Source organism: Centruroides vittatus, unplaced genomic scaffold (assembly GCF_030686945.1).
Source record: "Centruroides vittatus isolate TY-2023 unplaced genomic scaffold, ASM3068694v2 contig_764, whole genome shotgun sequence".
In the NCBI taxonomy this organism is placed as follows: Eukaryota; Metazoa; Arthropoda; class Arachnida; order Scorpiones; family Buthidae; genus Centruroides; species Centruroides vittatus.
Window position 1 is genome coordinate 6,359 of NW_027122494.1, and position 22,783 is coordinate 29,141.

At 28.8% G+C, this 22,783-nt stretch overlaps 1 protein-coding gene across 1 annotated transcript; it reads right to left on the minus strand.

The window, feature by feature from the left end:
- Nucleotides 1-1,600: 1,600 nt before the first annotated feature.
- LOC136981473 (organic cation transporter protein-like) lies at nucleotides 1,601-22,332 on the minus strand. The gene is made up of 12 exons (XM_067277787.1): nucleotides 22,262-22,332; nucleotides 15,558-15,647; nucleotides 10,616-10,978; nucleotides 10,449-10,552; nucleotides 10,217-10,371; nucleotides 3,924-4,092; nucleotides 3,710-3,857; nucleotides 2,753-2,838; nucleotides 2,306-2,520; nucleotides 1,973-2,154; nucleotides 1,778-1,896; nucleotides 1,601-1,638 (listed from the first exon to the last, which is right to left on the minus strand). Exons 2-12 carry the CDS (start codon nucleotides 15,612-15,614, stop codon nucleotides 1,611-1,613), a joined length of 1,626 nt encoding a protein of 541 aa, XP_067133888.1. The 5' UTR covers nucleotides 15,615-15,647; nucleotides 22,262-22,332; the 3' UTR covers nucleotides 1,601-1,610.
- Nucleotides 22,333-22,783: the final 451 nt, after the last annotated feature.

Below are 22,783 nucleotides of genomic sequence, written 5' to 3' on the forward strand. Positions count from 1 at the left end.
CCGAAATTTTTCGGGGGTTGGTCTGTCCGATATGTCGGGCCCTGTCCCTCACCATTCGGCCGCCCCATTTTGGGCCTGGACGAACCGATAATATGCTATTATTTACGCTGGTAATTAAATACAGTGTTTTTTAATTACAATACACTCATTGGCTTTTTTTAATTAAAAAAATACTGTATTTAATTACCAGCATAAATAATAGCATATTAAAAAGCCTAATATATGCGATCCAATATAATTAACGTATTTATAAAATAACTTTTATGACCGAAACTTTGTATTTTCGGAAATTCCCGGAACATTAAAATATAAAGTCTCAAATTCCTGGAATTATTGTATCGTGGGAGCAAAGGCGATCATTTTCAGTAGAAAATAATCATCTTTGTACCCAAAAGACGTACCTTTGTACCAAAGACGAATTTTAACTTGCTTAGCATACGCTGCAGGCTTTAGAGAAAGTGTTGATTGTCAATATATTTTTTATATGAGAACAAATATGCCAATAATAATTTACTCTAACGTGTAAACTCTTTTATCATTTGTGTTTGCTTTTACATTGACAGATATTCAGTTAGCCGTCTAAAGTCAGTGCAATGCTTACGGGATCTCGATCGTGTGGAGGATTGCCGCAGCAAACAAGTGCGTCATTCGAAGCATTTAACATGGCCAGATTGTATCGAAAGCTTGCAGTATCCAATCAGCATACATATATTGTGTACAGAAGCGGATCTACATAGAGACTAATAGGGCTTAAGCCCTGGGCCCCAGTATCAAGGGCCCAAAAAATTAAATTATCATCATAAATTTTTAATATTTTTTTATTATAATACATTTCATATTTAGAATAATGGCCTTTATAATAGTTCATGCATTTTCATTTATACCAAATAACGTTTCTGCCTATTGTTTAGTGCTAGAGATAGGCCTATTATTCTTATTATAACTTTCAGCATGCCCAAAAATTTTGATCAGGATTCGGCCCTGCTTTATACCCATCATTATTAGTTTGATGAAATCTAAAATAAGGAAGTTCAAGTGGAGAAGGAGGGACAAAGCCTGATTTATTAGGAAAACTCCACCTACGAATAATTCTCGAAGTTTCTCACCATAACTTGAACCCATGTCTTCGGAACCCCGATCTCTAGTTTTTAAACACAGAAATAAGTGTTGAGTTTTCTAGATTTTAATATTTTCCTCACAAAAGTTTTTTGAATTGTCTTTTTGAATAATAAAATTTTGAAAATTTTTGAATTTATTCACTCCTTTATATTATTTTTTACTAACAAAAAATCGTTTACAGATATTTTATTTTTGTAGTTTCTATTCTTTCTGTGACATAAAATAGAATAACATCTTTTTCCTATTTGGAAAATATTTTAAAAGCAAATCTACGTTATTTCTCTCTTGTTTCTATAAAAAGGCCTTTTTGGCAATCCTACTGGCCACTAAAATATATATTCATTAATTAACACTAATTTATTTCTTCTCGCCATAAATAAATAAATTTTCCATGTAAAATAAAGTCTTTCTTGTGCAATAATTATGTTTTTAATATTAAGTGATATCTTCATTTTTTAGTAGTAATTTGCTTCATTCCTCTTTTCTGTTTTTTATTCCTCTTCATTTTCTGCTGTATTACTGCAAAAATTTAACAACATATTTTTTTATATTTTTATAAATTATTTCAAATATATTTCTATAAATCAATGAGTCAATTAAGTGAAAATAATAATATAAAATGTAATTATTTTCTAAAAATTCCGTAATAATTTCTTACTTGACAATATCATGCAAACGAATACTTTTGGTCTCGGGTAAAGGCAAAATGCACAAACCAGATGAAAGAGTCAATACACCTACTATAATAAAGGGAATGCTCCAGTTCACCTTTTCACTCTGTGACAAATACAATAACATTATATTGTAAAGTAGTATAAATAAGTCAATCAATGTTAAAAATGACAAGTCCTACAAGATCCTTCATAAAAGGTGCAGCGATCGCTCCGATTCTTGCAACAGTAGAACACGATCCGATACCCACGTTACGAACTACAGTCGGGTACAATTCTAAAGTATATCCATATATTGTACTTACGTCAATCGATACGCAGAACCTGCACAACACTAAGAAGGCAACCCTCAGCCATATAAGATCTGTTTTAAAAAGACCGTAATGTTCAGGATTGCGTTGAGATCATAAATGCTAGGTCGTTTCAAAACAAACTAATATACTTTTTGATTTATAATTTCATATTGTTAATAGTAAAACTAAACTAATAATTAGCATTATTGATTTTGTGTTTACCGCCTGGAACAGCTGTTATCAGCAACGAAATGATGCCCACTGAAAGGTATCCAAACGTCAAAATACGTCTTCTTCCAAAGCGAGGTAAAATAATGTTCAACACACCAGAAACACAAAATTGTAATGAGGAATATGCGAGGTAAAAAAGGAAGATGTTTCCTCCTGTGATATCTGCATTCAGTGTTAATGCGTAGGTGTCAAATATTATTACTAACCTGGAAGTAGTGGAATAGATTCAGTAATGTGTTTAATTTATTAAGATAAGTCAAAAGAAAGGAGTCGGTTGGGGTGTATTACTCTATTTTCGTAAAGTGAAACCGTTCTTTCAGCACAACTTTTAATTTACAATTCAATTTTCAGAGATATAATACAATTTATTATTTGTATAAATTTAAAAAATACACAGAATTATTTCTTATGAATGAAAAGCCTATTTAAAATGCTTACCATAAGATGTACAAGATGAAAGTAATCTTGCGTAACTCTTTATTCTTGATCAAGTGCAAAAAGTTCATTTTCCTCTTATTTTCATTCTGTAAGAATAAGATATAATACAATAGGAAAATCCGCATCTAGTAAAGAAGATTTTCATATATATCGATTATATATTTATTACACGCCAGTAGACAGTGCGACGAGTAGTAAATCCAAATGCCGAAAAACTTAATAATTTGCATATCACTGTCACTTCTACCGGTTCTGCAATTTGCTTCTGGCCACGCGAATTTTTTCGTGATGTTGCGATTTCACTTTTCGGGAGTGTATTTATAAGGACCATTTATTAACACGAGAAAGCCGTTTGCATTAAGGATGATCTAATTTTATTTACTTATTTATCCATATTATTATTATATTGTGTAAATAGGAAATGCTGAATCCCGGATAAATCCTCGCTTAAATAAGATTAGAACAAATATATCGCAACCTTTACTTTTGACAAGGAACGTACAAAAGTAACTATTTTTTTCATAAAGAACAATAAAAATTAATTAATTAATTAGTTAGTTAGTCAAAACTTAATATAAAGAGGATCGACATGAAATGAGAAACGAAATAAAAATTACAATAGGACGGAAGTTTATAAGGCGACTAATTTGACAAAAACATCTGAAAAAATAGATTAAAATAGATATAAGATGACTCGAACTGAATGACAGTAGTTCATTAGTACACATCTGAAATAAATTAGTTTTCCGCTTTCGGAGCGATGCACAACTAGGCCTATTAAAAAATATCAAATCACAATTTCCATTCCTATTTTATTAAATACAGAAAATAAACGGGAACGATTTTCATATTGTATAACACTGAATTTTTACAAATATTTTGAAATCATTATTCTATCATTTCAAATTATCGTCTTTCAGTAGAAAGGTAAGTTATGTATTATTAAAATCAGTTTACCGTTCTAATTTTCCAATAAAGTTCCTCAATAATTTCGGTTAAATCGTCGGTGTGTCTTTTATTCTTTTCCATTATATTTCGTATAACGTCTTCGGCATTACGTAGTCGACCGTGAGTTAGCAGCCATCTTGGAGACTCCGGTATAAAACTAATCCAAAACATATTTTTATAGACATCTCGTAGATAGCAAGTCAACGTGTTAAATGAACGTTACCTGATGAGCAGCAGTGTTATAATGGAAGGCAAAATGCCACATAACTGAATGTAAGTCCAATCTTTGAAGAACCAAGATATTCCAGTAAGTAGAAACGTCCCCAAGGTATAAAAGAAACTCTTAGTTACTATTGCCTTTTCTCTATAGCTTGGTCCGACCACTTCAATAACTGTACACAAACATAATTTAGTATGTTTTACGTCATATTTACAAAAAATATTGTATCTAAAATTTAAACTTAAATATAAATGTTCACATGGAAATTTGCCTTTTACTTGTCCATAGTAAGTGCGTATTCACTTGATGGCATCTGCATTAACCTCTTAACAGTGAAGGACGAGAATAGTCGTCCAAGGCGATCGAGTGGCAGTGGTGAAGGACGACTATAGTCGTTAAAAAATTCTTATAAAATACCTGGACCATTTCGTGAAGTCGTAGAATTTTCACGAGTAGTTGGGTTCTCCAACTTTGTTTTGTAATATCCTTTAGTTCTCGAGAAATTACAATAAAAGAGAGAAAATTAAAATAAATATGAAATTTTAGACGGCCATCTATCGACATAAATCGAATTTAAATTTCCCGCCGTCATCCGATTGGTTAAAAAAATTAATATTCCTAATTGGCTCGCGTCAGAAAAAAGTAGGTGTGACTTCTGTAGATGACGCTATCGCGAGAGCACCGATACAACCGAAAATGTAAACAGCCTACGTCATTAGTCTAACGGTCCTTGTCTGACCTACTTTTCGTAAAGTCAACATTAGAGTAAGCCGTAGTAAGACATAGAGAAGACCGTTTTACTATAAACTACTAATATTCATAGTACTTTGTAAAGCTTGGATTTCAATTTAATAAGTATTATTTAGTTCAGAAACATTATAAATACATCATTAAGTAAGAGAATAACAAAAAACTTTATTTTTTAGTATAATACAATTTACAAAATCGAAAGTTCGTATATCGTAATATTATAAAAAACTACATCGAAACATACAAAGTCACCTAATTTACTTAAATTCAGTTCATTATACAACTGTAGATACTCTTGCCTTCCTCAGTTTCCTCAAAACAAAATTCGAAAACTTCAATTAATTCTATAAATATTTAAGCGCCATTACTATTCGAATTAACTGTAATTACAAATATAACTGAAAAATATTTTCGACATAAACCCTAGGCAATAATTATCAAAACAAAATTCTTCAAGTATAAATTTTTCTGATCGAGTAATATGTAATAATAGTTTCATCTATTACTCTTGCCATATTCAACTTTCTATGTTCACATCCATTTAGTTTCATCTAATTACACTTTAAATGTAAAAAAATCTACCAACAAATAAGTTTTCTAATAAAGATACTACTTGCTAATTAAAGTTTGTATTCTTCTTTGACGTAGTTCTACGTTTTAGCACTAAATTGGTAGACATGTCTAAATAACACGCTTATAAACACTAAATGCCATAAATGTTTCGAAATTAGAACTAGATAATTATATGCACAAATAAATTTACATGCCTTCATTTACATCCAAACAAAGATCAGTTCTCCCAAATTGTCGAAAAATAAATTATTTTCAACTTTTCTTTCTGAATTTAGAACTAATTCACAGTAAACTTTATGCCTTAAAATATCCATTGCAATCAACGCAAAATGTATGAATCCACGTAATAAAAAATTATCGCAGTGAACTTCGAAAAAACGAGAAACACAGAATTATTAAACCGCACTTTACGAAATCTGGCGCGAACTGTCGTATACAATAAACAAAACGAAAATGCTCTTGTCCAATGTCATCAGGTGACAAAAAGTTTCTAAATAAACGCTAAAAGTTTTAAAGAATTCTTTCACAAAAACCGATGAATTTAATTAATACACAATAACTAAATCTGTTTAATAAAGGTTAATAATTTTCCATTATAATTATGCAAATTAGATATAAAAAAGATCATCGCGCAAATTCTCCCGCGAACCATGGATGACTCTTACGTCATCTGGATTGAAGTTTCCTGCAAAATACTGAAAATATTTATATAATTCTTTTACTAATCCAGTCAAATTTAAATAATATAAAATGTCTAGATCTGTTTAATAAAGATTATCACAAATATTATTACAAATATGCAAATTAGATATGAGATAGATCACTAGGAAATCTCCCGCCAAGATAAAAATAGCTTTCGGTCACGTGTTCACCAAGAAATATGTTTAAAATTTAATTTTTCAGCTTACATAAACCGTACAATAAATGAGTATTTCTTCGAAAGAAGTCGATATACACGAATAAATAATAATTATTTAATAATGCTTTTATCCATTTTAAATTGATATTGTAAAAATTAAGCCATTTAATCTGTGTGGCTTTTATAATTTAGAGTTTCCGAGTATTTTACTGTGAAATTCAATTTAGTAAACAGAAACAAAGTTAGGTTATTAAGTATAAACAGCACAATACAAGAATTTATACGTAAGTTGAGTGTAAATACAGAAAAAAATCGAATTATATCAAAGATGGGAGAAACAAGCTTACATCCCCAGTACAGAGCTTATAATTCGTTGTTATTTTCAGCCTGTTTCTACTTCGACTGTTTTTTGTTGGTAAAAAGTTAATGTTTTAAGATGTTCTTAGTGAAGAAACATAAAAGTATCGAAATATAATATTCACACACACAAAAATATTCATGTATGTCGACATTAGAAATTTGAAATCAATTATAGAATGTCCTGGATAGAGATATCGTGTGATTGTCTGTTTCTTCTGTCTTATTTTGTTTTTCTACGTGAAAATAAGATATCTTTTATAACTATTGATAATATAAACATTTTGTTTCTTTATATATTACCTTCAATTACAGCTGCAAACTTTAACACATGGAGCATGTGAGAAAGTATTATTGTATAGATTATTACATTTTTATGAATACACCTGAGACTCGTGACAATATAGGCCTATATTAACCTACTTTAAGTGTCAATATTTTATTTAGAATCATTTTAAACGTTATTATTACATCAAATTATGAAATGGAATGTTCCAAGTATAGGAGTAAGAGGGAGGGGAAAGAAGCCATGCGTGGGGAAAAAATGAGTTTTTATCTAAATTATAATAAAATTTACTTATATTTACGATAAATATCGATAATTTTCTTTTGGAGAAATGTATCTTGATAAAATTAATTATCTATATGAATGAAACTTTCAATAATACATTAGTTACAATGACTGACGTTCCTTTCTTACCCTTTCTGTAGTATGTCTTATTATTAAACATAGTTTCCTAGATTATAGCATAATAATGTGTAAAAAAAAGAAATGGAAAATTCTGTTAATTTGTAAACGCAGATTCTATCACATAACAAGCATACTGTATCCTCTGTATATTTATAGTCAGTTATTCGCGATTGAATTTTTCTAGATAAGCCTGTTTAATCCGTAATTTATTTGACAGAAAGAAATTGTTTATGGCCGTATTTCATTTATATAATGTTTTTCTCGTGATATTATTTCTAATATCGGAAAAAAATATACATTTCTAATATGGACATACATCAATATTTTTAATTCTGAATATTATATTTCGATACTTTTATCTTTCTTCACTAACAACAAAGTACTTTTATTTTAAAAAAATAAGTTTTTACCAACAGAAAACAGTCAAAGTAGGAACAGGCTGAAATTGACAACAAATTATAAGCTCTGTTCTGGGGATGTAAGCTTGTTTGTCCCCATCTTTGATATAATTCGTTTTTTTCTGTATTTTCACTCAATTTACGTAAAAATTATTCTATTGTCCTGTTTATAACTAATAGCTTGTCTTTGTTTCTGTTTACTAAATGGAATTTCACAGTAAAATATTCGGAAACTAAATTATAAAAGCCAAACAAATTAAATAGCTTAATGTTTACAATATCCACTTAAAATGGATAAAAGCATTATTGTATATTTATTATTTATTCGTGCATATCGACGTCTTTCGAAGAAATAATCATTTATTGTAGAGTTTTTATAAGCTGAAAATTATTCTGTTGTCTTTGATGAAATTTGTTACAATTTACTAATTTTTACAGAAACATTAAATTTTAAACGATGACATTAGTTAAAATGTATTAATTTGTACACAAACATTAAATTTAAGGCGTATTTCTTGGTGATCACGTGACCGAAAGCTATTTTTATCTTGGCGGGAATTTTCCCACAGTGATCTTTGTCATATCTAATTTGCATATTAATGATAGTACATTACTAATCTTTATTAAACAGATCTAGACATTTTATATTATTTAAATTTGACTGGATTAGTAAAATAATTATATAAAAATTTTCAGTATTTTGCAGGAAACTTCAATCCAGATGACGTAAGAGTCATCCATGGTTCGCGGGAGAATTTGCGCGATGATCTTTTTTATATCTAATTTGCATAATTATAATGGAAAATTATTAACCTTTATTAAACAGATTTAGTTATTGTGTATTAATTAAATTCATCGGTTTTTGTGAAAGAATTCTTTAAAACTTTTAGCGTTTATTTAGAAACTTTTTGTCACCTGATGACATTGGACAAGAGCATTTTCGTTTTGTTTATTGTATACGACAGTTCGCGCCAGATTTCGTAAAGTGCGGTTTAATAATTCTGTGTTTCTCGTTTTTTCGAAGTTCACTGCGATAATTTTTTATTACGTGGATCCATACATTTTGCGTTGTTTTTAACGGATAAAAGGTGGAAATTTTACGCTGAATATAGAACTTGTTTTTCAGAATATGCTACTTTACAAAAAGAAAAGTTGAAAATAATTTATTTTTCGACAATTTGGGAGAACTGACTTTTGGATATAACATATGGATATAAATGAAAGTATGTATTATTGAGCTACTAATTTATTTGTGTTTATGTGTATTGTTGTACTGCAACTTACTTTGTTTTACTACGTTAGAGAAAGTATGTCACACATTGGATTTCTGACATAAAACTGTCGGCTTTTTCAGAGTGAAGCGGACCCTCTCAGTGAAGTGTATTTTAGGGAAGTTATGCACTTTTTTTTCTGATGCATGCCAATTGTGAAAATTGTTTTTAAAATTAAATATCGCTCAATGACGATAACATATGTTCTAAATGTGAAGATGAATATAAAAATATTTCTACATTTTTTTATTGTTTTGTTGTTTCTTAAAGATTAATTTATTTAAATTTATTATATGTCAAGTAAGTTTATTTACAAAATGCTAATATTTTAATTCGCTTTAATATTTCGGTGTAAATTTGAACAAGGAATTTTAAAATTTTAAATAAACGATATACTGAAATTTTCTTTTATTTACAATGATTACGTCACTTCTACAGAAAGTAGAACACGAGACGACCTTCACCCACATTTCAGTCTGGGGGGAAAGGCCGCCAGTTGTAGTCATAACAACCTTTACGTCTTCTATTGTTGTGGATGAAATTCGTTAACTGTCAATTACATTTTCTTGAATTTGATTCGCAGGTTGGAAAAAATCGTCATTACTTAAATGCCTAAAACTTTAAAAAATTTTATAAAATTGAAAATAAATTAAAAACTTTTGAAAAAATCGTATCGGATAGAAAATCAAAAAAGAATTTAATATAAATTTGAAAAAAAAATTTTTAGCAAAAAATTACCGCGAAAAAAATTCATATATAAAAAAATTATGTGACAATAAAGAACGATTTTTTCTTTACAAGACGTAACTGTTTAAAAATTTTTTTTCCTAAACGGAAACGAGAAAAACGCGTGGGAAAATTCTTAAAAAAATTCCCACGGTTTATCTCCACAACTAACTGGTAGAGCCGAGTCCGACTGTTCCACTGTTAAGAGGTTAAATACACACACTTTAGTTGAATGACATGAACTTAAAACAATATTTTAAGCAAGACCCGCATAAAGTTAAATTTTCATACTTGTTCGAAAATATGAGATTTCCTCGTATTAAAGCCAGAGAATTTTCATTTTAAGTATTCTGATAGAAACAATTCAACAAATCTTTAATGCATCCATGTGTATTTATATCGTTTTATATCTAACTTTTCGTAATTGATACAACTCAAAATTGTTAAAAGTAAATTTATGTATACAACACAATAATACGGAACTGGCGATTTAGAATATTCGTAATTATAACGAATTAAAACACACTAAGTACGTCACTACGATTGTTATTTTTATGTTTTCGACGTAAACTTTTAGGAAATTTAGTCTATGTTGAAGTCTATATGTGAGCATTGCCAAAGTACTGTACTTTGTCATTTTATTTAGTGTATGAATTCAATTTACGACTTACCATATACATAGAACGTCAGATTACAGGCTACGATTCCTGCAGATAAGAAGAAACGAAATATAGTAAACATCCAGTAATACGGAGAAAATGAACAAAGAATCCCGAAAGTTATATGAAGCACGAGTCCCGATATTATCACTGGTCTTCTGCCATATCTACGTAAATATTAATATAATTAATACGTATTTTAAAACTAAAACATTTTAATGAAATTAAAGACAAGTTTTCGGACCTATCGGATATCTGGCCAGATACAATAGCAGACACGAGGAATCCCACGAAGTAAGAAGAGCCAGCGAGAGAACTCAACCAAGAACTTTCACAAACTAAATTCCACTGAAATTTTCGAATAAAATCAATTTTCGAATATATGTTTAAGTAAAGCCTTTTAATACTTACCTTTTCAATGACACTACTTTTGTATTGTGAATGATCGTATTCCCACGAGCGACAAGGAAACTTTGAAAAGTTCTTTCCATATTTCGCATCGTCAATATCGTATACTTCACATCGACTATGTGTTGTTTTCCCGTTTCTGATCTCCAGGGGTGCGCTGATATTTTTCCACTCTTCCACGGACACGTTCATATATTTTGGTGTTCTCGCACACCAATAATCTACCCTGTATGCCAAGAAGGGCCAATTTAAATTGTTTAATGCAGAAACAGTGGTAGCCCATGCCATTATCCCGAATACAATCTTTTGCCATCTTCCAAAAGTACCGATAAGATCTGTAAAGTCTTGAAATTCTTTTGCCGTTTCCTATCAAAAACGTTCAGCAACGAATTACATAACTTTACCGGCTATTATGAAATCTTATTTAGAAAATACCTGTCCTAATCTTAATTACAATACCACTTAATATATTGCTTGTGGCACCATCTGTTGAGATTTCGTTATAAAACGTTTTTATATTTTTTAATTACTATAAATTGGCAAAAAGCTTAAATTTGAAGGTAGGAATAAAAGTTTTTAAAAAAGTATAAACGCTAATACGGATAAAATCGACATTATGCCTGAGATATACTGGAGATATACAAAACTGTACAGAAATTGCTTTCTTTCTTGATATAAACTCCAAATGGTGAAAAATAGTCAATGTTAAACAACAATGAAAAGGAAAAAGTTTAAAAAACAAACTTTCTCAACCAATAACAGATATCTGATATTTTAAAGTTATAATTTTAAAAGACATGTTTAAATGGCTCTAAGTATGGAATAATTACAATCATCAGGTTGTTCCAATGTCCAAAACTCAACATGAAAATGCTATAATGCTTTTTGAGTTTCTACTGTTAATTACAGTAGAAACTCAAAAAGCATTAGAACATACAATTAAAGCAATGTATGAACTTAGAGTTTATATGAAATAATCTTGGAGCAAACTGTGTTGGGTAAATTTAAAACCGATATGCTGGAAGCTCACTTTAGACAGTATAGACGGATGTCAGGAAGTAACTATCATATTTCTGTTTCTGAAATTATTGAATCAGAAATAAAACTGAAATTAATAAGCCTGCTAAATATGAAGTCATCCAAAATTGGGAATTTTCAAAATGGGAAATTTTCAAATTAGAGCATTTCTTGAATCTTGTGCTAATAGTGCAGAGTTGGATAAATTTGATTCTGATGTTGAAGAAGCATTTGAAAGCATAATAAAATAATCTGATGACATTATTATTACAGAATAGAACATGTCAGTTCTGATTTACACTGCAGGATATGTTATATATTCATTTATTAAGAAAACTTCTTGTGAACAATGTAAATTGCTGTAAATTATTACTAGCATGTTATTCTCCACTGAAGTATAAATGCTCAGATAATGATTTGGCGTAAGGAGGTCTTAAATTGCGACAAGAATTTGTTGTTATAATATGCATTAATACCTTTCACATATTTCAGACAATTCTGAATGAGTATAAATGCAAATGTTTAACACTAAAAAGTGAAAAGAAAGCTTTAGTGTACTTAGTAATGATAAATTAGTTTGAAAATAATGAATTTTGTTTTTAAAATAATTTTGCAGTTGTAAGAAGATAGAAAGAATTCATTGATGAAATGTTGTGTCGAAAATAATGTCCAACATATTAATGAATAATTATTGCAAAATTATAAATGTAGATTAAAAGAGAAGAATCCAGTTAGAAAGTTAATGGCATTTAAAAAGTAACATTAATACTGATTATAAAGAGCTTTGTAAATAATAAACATGTTAAATATTCATTAATTAAAATTGTTTTGTTTATATAATTTAAATTTTTTAATACAACTTATAATTTTTTAATGTTGAGCACAAATTCATAATTTTTTATAACACTTATTTAAATAATTATGATTGATTAATTTTATATTATTGAATTGAACAATACATACACAATTATGGTAAAATATAATGTATTATTTAATTTGACATTACCCACAGGATAATTTACTAAATATGAAGTCATCCAAAATTGGGAATTTTTAACTTAGTGCAAATTTGATTCTGATGTTGAAGAAGCATTTGAAGGTATAATAGAAAAATCTGATGACATTATAATTACATAACACATGTCAATTCTGATTTACACTTTTCTGCAGGAAATTTTTTTTGCAGAATAGATATACAGTATTTTTAGATATATATATTATATTGAAAAAATAAATAATAAAACATTAAAAAAGCATTTCAATTAATGGAACATGATATATTTCACTTAAAACTGTGTTCCACGAAAATAATAATCTTATATATAAAATTCTCGTTTTAAAGTTCAAAATCTTGCCAGCGCCATCTATCGTTTGAAATAATCTCATGTTTCATTTAGTAAAGCAGCTATTGTTGTACATAGAATTATGACCCGCCATCTATCGCAAGTACTTTGAATTATTTAAATGTATTTCGGAAAATCGTAAATAAAATATATTTTTAATAAGAAATTTGCTTACATTCTTGAAAAATAAGAATAAAAGACAATTATCATAATTATGGAGCCAATTCCATGTTTAAATAATTTAAGTATTTTATTATTTCGGAAATATCAACACAGTAATAAATTATATGTTATAAATGCAGTTTATTATATAGAAAATACTTTTAATCTATCTATTAAGAAAAATCATTTGAAACATTTATGAAAAAATATAAAAAGTAAGTGAAATTATTATATATAATAATGAAAACGAAACACGAAACCACTCCAAAGTCACATGACTTTGGAGTGGTGTCATGTTTCCACAACTTCCCATACGTCACAATTAGTTTGACTGGACACGTTTAAGTTAAATCCCACATTTTTAAAAGGACAAAGAAAAATTTCCCAAACCGTTATAACTTTAAAACTTTCTGTAATAAAATAAAAATTTAAATTTAATAATACATTACAATGAAAACATATTAAAATAAAAATATATAAATGAATTTAATACAGAATAAAATTTTTAAAAAATTATAATATAGCTAAAAACCTGTAATTTATTTATTATTAATATCTTTCGATTAATTAAATAAAGTAATTATATATTATAATGAATAGATTCATTATAATATTATTAAAGAATTTACGTGAATGTAAAAACGTACGAAGACTGGCAGCATTGAGTTTGACAAAGAAAGAAACCATTGAAATCATATTAAAATTTAAATAAAATAATTTACGATAACTGTAATATACTAATACTTGTATATAAAAAGGAATAAATAGTATACTATTAGATGGTACATTAATTATACTTAAAATTAAATTAAATTAATTACATTCAAAAAACTGCTATAAAAAGCCAATATATCATCTTTCCCACACACACACACAAAAAAAAAACAAATTAAATATATCACCTTAGACAGAAAAGCTAAAAGTTAAATAATATAATATTTAGAAAGACTGATAGTCATATCTCTAGTATGAAAATTTAATATTCAACAAATTTCACGTCATCCGTAATATGATAATAAATTAACGTAATCAGCTTTTACAGGTTAGGGGATTGTTTCATATAATGTGTTATAATTCGCAAAGATATATAAGTATACGAACATAATATAAATGAAAATGTATAAAACAGAATTCTCCATTTAAATAGCTTATAGCCAAACAGAAAATATGAGTTTAAATGATTCTACTGCGATTTGATCAGACATGATTTTACAAGTCATTAATGTAAACAAGAAAAACGAATTTTTTTTGAAAAGTAAAAAATACAAGCAAATGAAAAATATACCAAACAAAACTACTAATACTTGCATATTAGCAATAATTTTTTCATACTTCTATTATAAAAATTTGATTTTATACGAATTTTTAAAATAATATAAGCACATTGACCAAAATGACCTGACCTGACTTTTATTGCCAGGTTGTAAAACAGCTACCTGACTGCTACCTGAGGGCCAAAGGGTTAAAATAAAAGAGAGAGAGAGACAATACCGTTGTTGTTGTTTATTTAAACAAAACATACATTATCCTGACGTGTCTAAATAATAATTTCGTCGACAGATGGTACCTATTAGAAAATAATTTTTTAAAATATAAAAGTTATATAAGTATTAGTTCTCTCATATAAAATTTAAATAAATATTAGTTTTCAAAAAAAAAAAAAAAACATAAATAATCAAGGCATAAATTTTCTAAGTCCTTATCCCAGAAACTTACTAAAATCACGCAGAAAAGTATATCCGAAGGGGCATCAAAAAAGGTGTGGTTTTGGGGTGTGTGAGAGATTCTGGAATACAAACTATCCTAGAAACGGTTGACCGAAATTGGAATTCTGCTAGAATCCATCGCATTTTTGCCCCTGCTCGATGTCTTTCCCTCACAATGGTGACAAACTCCAGAATAAAAGTTATAAACTGTTAAACAAAATTATTCCAGAATCTGTCAATCCTATACTACTAACGTTTCATAAAGATTGGTATGCAATAATAAGTGTATACGTTACACAAATACAAGATCGGCTATTAAGTATTGTAATTTATTAGACCATCAAACTGTACTGTAATTTTTCATAAAGGTTACACTCATATTTTCATTGTTAGTCACTTTCAAATTTTCTTTAGTGAAAAAGCGACAAAAAACTGTTCACGAAAGTAGATCGAGCGTATCTTATAAATTAGATTCGCTTGATACAAAAGTGGCAAGTCGTAGATTTAATTCTACCAATAGACAGTGTGTGTGTGTAAAATATCAGACTAATCTCTGATGGCCTCAGGACTTGCATGCAAATATCACACGCATCTTCAATGGGAAAACTGAAACAGCGAGGGCCATTAGGTAGTAATGAGGCTATTTTGTATGCTTGTTTAGCTGAAGTATGTAACGTTTTCAACCTAGTGGTATTAAACAATAAATATAATTCTTACCTCAACTTCAGGCGAGCCATTTCTGTTTTCTGTCATTGCAGCCATGGTGTTCCTCATTAAAGTTGTATGATATAAAAATGAAACAAGATCCTACATAAAATATAACAGTAATATAAACTTTTTTGTTTCGAACACAATGAAGTGTTATAAATTAAGACACTTGGCAGTTTTCTCATCTTTTATTTAGTTGAGATGTGCGAAATTATGCAAGTTTCGGGTTTCCAAGCCTCTCCTCAACCAACTAAAATATTAAAAGGGTATACACAATACATATATAATATACAAGTCTTTCTTAAAACATAACAAAATTTTCGATTTAAAACATATCTATATGTAAACCAAGCTTTACACCAGGCCTGGCCAACCCAAATTGTCCCGCGGGCCACTTTGATCACGCATAACATTACGGTGGAGCACAATTTAGGCAAACATGCTTTTAAAAAAGTAAAACAAATACAAAATAAATAAGATTTTATTGTTATACCAAGAGTTCGTACTCGTACTTGCGCATTATAACGAGGATACATGCAAATTTTCATTTATTTAATTGTTTTGGTATACACATAATGGGAAACAAAAGTTTCAATAGATATATATTATCACTTAGCGAGCCACACAATTTAACGTGACGGGCCACAGGTTGGCCAGGCCTGCTTTACACATTACAATTACAATCATTCCTCTTTAGCTTCCTCAATACATTGCCATGATCCTGTACTCCAGAAACGCTGTAAATGCACTCGACGACAGTTATTCATAAAAACTCTCACCGTTGCTATAAATTCAATGTAATTATGTAGAGAGTTAACAATTAAACGAATCACAATATAATATAATTATCACCATAAGATATTTTGCTGTAATTTTTTGTTAATATATTTATGCCATAACAAACATGTCTAACGAAGTGTTATACTAAATACTATTGTCCACTATGGACTGGAAGTATAATTATTGGAGCAGAATCTAATTAACAATTATTTACTTTTCATCCTTCATATTATACATAAATTAGTTTTGTAAAATTGTTACCTCCTTGCATCTTATAATTTATTATTCATTTATCGTTTATCTAGTGTAATACAAATTTGCATATCAATACAACACCTATGATAATTTTACAGTTTTTGTATATAACTATTATTGTAAATTATTACATAAATTATGATATTAATAACAAGGATTTTTCGAGTAGATAGACATGTTTAGTGATCTTAAAGAATTAATATAAAATTTTTAGTCAGCTTTCGCTTATCGAAATGCTAGGATTTTTATTTATACAATTATGGGTTTTGATAATTTCTACACTTTCTTTAAATTTTCTTTCGTATGTATATTTTTTTCTATGTAGAATATCTATATTAGTTTTATCTATGTTACGATTATTTAAAAGGCTATGTTCATGAAATACAGAATTTAGTCTCTGATATTTCAAATCAGCTAAATGTTCTTTCAATCGTACTTTGACTTTACGTTTGGTTTCTCCTATATAAAAATTAGTATTATCACCTGAACACGGAATTTTATAAACTACGTTTTTACTTTCGTCTTTCTGTTCTATGTTTGTCTTCTTAAGTTGTTTCGCAATCAGTATGGATTGTAGCTTTACATATTTCGGTACTAATTTTACGTTAATTTTTTTGACATGTTTGTTATAGCATAAATATATTAACAAAAAATTACAGCAAAATATCTTATGGTGATAATTATATTATATTGTGATTCGTTCAAATGTTAACTCTCCAGATAATTACATTGAATTTATACCAACGGTAAGAGTTTTAATGAATAACTGTCGTCAAGTGCATTTACAGTGTTTCTGGAGTACAGGGTCATGGCAATGTATTGAGGAAGCTAAAGAGGAATAATTGTAATTGTAATGTGAAAAGCTTGCTTCACATATAGGCATGTTTTAAATCGAAAATTTTGTTACTTTTTAAAAAAGGGTTGTATATTATATAAGTATTGTGTATACCTTAATTCTTTAAAAACCAAAGTAAAATCCAAGTAAAATAAACTGCTTTTTAAATCCGATTTCGAGTGAGTTATTTAGACAAAAAAGGAACGAAAAGATGCTATACTTTAATCAACTTCTTTATTTTATCTCCCAAATGTATTTCGCAACGCCTCATCAGTGGGTAGTTGAGTCTTGGTAACTTCCGTTCCTTTTATGCTGGATGATGTTTTCCCAGCATGCATCTATCTGCATACCGTCATTCAGATTAATTAAATTTGCATATTCTTTTATACAAAAATGTTCTATTATTCTAGGTTTTAAACAATCTTCTTCTTTATAAAGTATTTTCACATTATTTCTATCTATTTTACAAAAATTATTTTTATAATGTAGGTACCACGGTGATTCTTCTCTTTTTAATCTTATTGCTGCCTCATGCTCTTTTAAACGTATTTCCAGCTTCCTTCCGGTTTATTCAACGTAAGACTTCGTTTGTGGACAAGTACAAGACAATTTATAAATTACACCTGCAACATCAAGTTTGTTTAACATATTTGTATCATCTTTGTTTATGACATTAACTATATTCGACAATTTGTTCTTTTGTTTTGCCACGATACATATAGAATACTGTTTAACAATTAATTTGTATCTTTCATAAAGTTTGTGTACATACGGAAATTCAACATATATAATATTATCAATATGATTCTTTACATTATATCTGTAATTTACAAATTGATTGTATCACTTACATAATAAATTCTTTGGATAATCATTCAATAAATATTTTTTAAAAAGTTGTTTTATTTCTTTATCCGTGTCTTCCTGTAAGGATGTCCTATTTACTATTTTTCTGAGATCCATAATAAAGACATTTTTCTTGGTTTCTACAGGACAATATGATTTATAATTAACAGTCTTTTTTGTATTACATAATTTTTCATACTTACGGAACAGCAATCGGTTTTCCTTTCTCATTATAGTAATATCCAAATAATTTAATTCCTGGTTTTGTTCTTCCTCACTGGTGAACTTTAAGTTATTACTCAAACTGTTTGCATGGCTTTCAATATCTTGGGATGAAATTATTTGTGAGTCATATATAATTAATATATCATCAACATAACGTGCGTAGTATACCTGGATATATACCTGGATACATAGTGCGTAATATACCTGTAACCGTAATAATAACTAGTAATATATCTGTAACCGTAATAATAACATAGTGCGTAATAACTAGTACCGTAATATACCTGGATACTCTATACCTGGAGCCTGTGATATATTTTCATCAATCGGTATCATGCAGATATCAGCCAATTTTGGTACGACGACCGATCCCATAGGGATTCCATTTTTTTGACGATAAAAGTCTGTGTAAATTTTAAAAGTTCACCAGTGAGGAAGAACAAAACCAGGAATTAAATTATTTGGATATTACTATAATGAGAAAGGAAAACCGATTGCTGTTCCGTAAGTATGAAAAATTATGTAATACAAAAAAGACTGTTAATTATAAATCATATTGTCCTGTAGAAACCAAGAAAAATGTCTTTATTATGGATCTCAGAAAAATAGTAAATAGGACATCCTTACAGGAAGACACGGATAAAGAAATAAAACAACTTTTTAAAAAATATTTATTGAATGATTATCCAAAGAATTTATTATGTAAGTGGTACAATCAATTTGTAAATTACAGATATAATGTAAAGAATCATATTGATAATATTATATATGTTGAATTTCCGTATGTACACAAACTTTATGAAAGATACAAATTAATTGTTAAACAGTATTCTATATGTATCGTGGCAAAACAAAAGAACAAATTGTCGAATATAGTTAATGTCATAAACAAAGATGATACAAATATGTTAAACAAACTTGATGTTGCAGGTGTAATTTATAAATTGTCTTGTACTTGTCCACAAACGAAGTCTTACGTTGAATAAACCGGAAGGAAGCTGGAAATACGTTTAAAAGAGCATGAGGCAGCAATAAGATTAAAAAGAGAAGAATCACCGTGGTACCTACATTATAAAAATAATTTTTGTAAAATAGATAGAAATAATGTGAAAATACTTTATAAAGAAGAAGATTGTTTAAAACCTAGAATAATAGAACATTTTTGTATAAAAGAATATGCAAATTTAATTAATCTGAATGACGGTATGCAGATAGATGCATGCTGGGAAAACATCATCCAGCATAAAAGGAACGGAAGTTACCAAGACTCAACTACCCACTGATGAGGCGTTGCGAAATACATTTGGGAGATAAAATAAAGAAGTTGATTAAAGTATAGCATCTTTTCGTTCCTTTTTTGTCTAAATAACTCACTCGAAATCGGATTTAAAAAGCAGTTTATTTTACTTGGATTTTACTTTGGTTTTTAAAGAATTAAGAAATTTAACTGATCCCGTTGCTTTTTTGAATTGTGTATACCCTTTTAATATTTTAGTTGGCTGAGGAGGGGCTTGGAAGCCCGAAACGTATATAATTTTGCACGTGTCAACTAAATAAAAGATGAAAAAACCGCCAAGTGTCTTAATTTATAACACTTCATTGTGTTAAAAACAACTAAGTTAAAAGCACGGTTTCAGATTATAAAGAAGTAATATAATCGTTTTCTTTTGTCACTACCAATCAGAAAACGAAATGATCTGTTATTATCTATAATATACAACAGTTTATAAAAAAAGGAAAAAGAATAAAACAAGTGCGTGAATGTGTGAGTACGGGTGAGTAAAATGTAGACTTCCACATATCAATAGTCGATCACATGATTATTTTCCCAGGCGCCAGGCATAAAAGGTGGAGACACCGAAGTTCCGGGCGGTCGTCCCATACGATGTCAGAAGAAAGACGAATAAATTAATTAGTGCTCGGAATAACCGACGACTAGGTGCCAAGTTCAGCTCCACGAATGGGCTGTCCCGGCCTATGCAATTCAACGGAAAGAAGACCCGCCATACAATCGCCAATTCCTGTCCGATCGAACGGACGTCATCTAATTTGAACAACGAATATCGAGGTAGCTATAAATTCTTGTAAACCTTCTCTCAGCGTTAGTAGCGACAGAGTTAGGTCATTAGGTCAGCATGCAAGCTGATACACTTTTGTCAATCCACTCCGTAGGAGTGCATATGTACAGTGTATTACCTCATTTAACCGCATCTAATCTTGGGTTTAGTTATATGTATCGTAGGTTTAGTTGTATAATAAACTTTCTTTTGTTAATTGTTCAATTTGTCCATCTGTCTTATTCACCACCAAAAAGAATACCTATCGACTTACTCACGACATCCCCACTCACTTTTTGCCTCCTCCAGCCATCCAAACAACTCTAAGGTCGGGTTTTAACAACCTGTGCCGATTAAGTGGTTAATAGGGTACCCCCTATAGCCCCCGGCTTATCTCAAATAAAATAATCGAATTTATTCCTTATGCAAAAAACTGATGACAATAAAAATGTATAAATGTCGAATGCATCATTTTCCAGCTTTTTACACAAAAAACCTTTACACAAAATTACAAATAAAAGTAGTAAAAGGATAAATATTAAAATAGCTGTATCAGGTTGAATAATAGAAACTAGCGTTAAAATACATATTAATATGATTTGAGTGTAGAAGTAAATTTCAAAAATATTGTACAATAATAACGAAAATATTGCTACGTATAATGACTTAAATTTTTAGAAAAATTTAGCTTAGATGCAAAATTTCGAAAAGTTCCTTTTATCGCTGTATTGACTCAGTCTATTGCATATAATTTATTTTAAGGTAAACGAACAATTATTTTATTGTGACATCATCACAATGCTTGAACAATTTTTAATCATATTTTAAATTTATTTAATTTATGCTCTCAACTTCGAATCAGTAACACTTGCCCCTATATATCATACTTTTTATTATCAACAGAATTCTGCCAGTCATCTATCTAACTCCTTTCAGGAAAAAATTTTGAATTGAAATAACGTGACTTTCGGTTTGCATTGGTCGGATATAGTTATACAGGGCCTTCTTCCTCTATGATTTTCATATCTGGTGTCGTCTTTCATCTATCTAACCGCATTCCTGAAATTAAGGAGGGACAGACAAAAAGCTGGATGGTCGATAATAATATTAAGATAAAACAAAATATATTTTTTAAGGGATTTACAGCACAACTCCGTTTGCATTTTCCATTGTAATAATTTTGAATGTGTTTATTATTATTTTAATTATTAATTGTTTCAAAACTTTACTTTTACAACATTTAGAGAACAATTTTATTAATCAAGAATTGATAATTATAAAATAAAGAAATTTTTTTAAATTAACAGAATGCACTTTACAACTAATCATTCTCTTATTATAAAGTCTATATCTAAAATTATTGAGTATTTACCATTTAAACGTATTCACAAGATTAACGATAATACCATAATACTTTTAATATTCTGTAGTTTTTTGTAATATTTAAAGAATTTTTTAATTTTTGGATAGAAGAAAATAAATATTAAATTCTACTTGAAATGTAATGATTGCTGCATTAATTGCGAAATTTCTATAACATTTACAAACTCATTTCACTCGTTTCTGAATTAAGATATAGCTTTAAAATATGATAAAATATTTTAAGCATTAATTAATTTTCTAACTTTCTTTATACTTTAAAATAGAGTGGAAGAAACAATTTCTTCATAACTTAAGGAAGAAGAAAATATCGATATTATTGTAATAAAACTGACCTTATTATGACTGAAATCGTTGAAATTCTTCTTTTGATATTATAAATATATAAACATAATAGAAGTTAATAACAGTATTTATATTAGGCCTATATTAACACCAGAATATCATCTTATTCGCAGCTTGTCTTATATATGTCTAATGTACAGAAATTAGCTGGTGAAACGTCATTTTATTTCAATAGTTATAATAGAATTCATATTTTATTCACGAATTTGTCAAGGACAAATTCATAAATAAAAATATTCTATGAAGTATAATTAGTGATGTATTTATTATTAACGAAGTACATCTACTTATTATTGGGTTACAGCAGAGCGTATTCCTGAAGACACGTATCTCTTATCAGAAATACACTATCCTGCATCCGCTATTAGAATATTGTTATGCTCTATATGGTTAAAATATCATAGAGAGACAACCGTTCACTGGTAACTAACTAACAATATAGCTACCATTAGAAAATTCAATCATAGTTACCACTGATCTAAAGCAAATATGACTACTATGTAAGGTTAAGA

Coding starts and splice junctions, on each gene's coding strand:
- LOC136981473 (XM_067277787.1), bottom strand. CDS start 15,614: ATGAGGAACACCATGGCTGCAATGACAGAAAACAGAAATGGCTCGCCT. Junction 10,553..10,615: donor AAAGTAGTGTCATTGAAAAG/GTAAGTATTAAA, acceptor CGAAAATTTCAG/TGGAATTTAGTTTGTGAAAG. Junction 2,521..2,752: donor TTCATCTTGTACATCTTATG/GTAAGCATTTTA, acceptor CACTACTTCCAG/GTTAGTAATAATATTTGACA.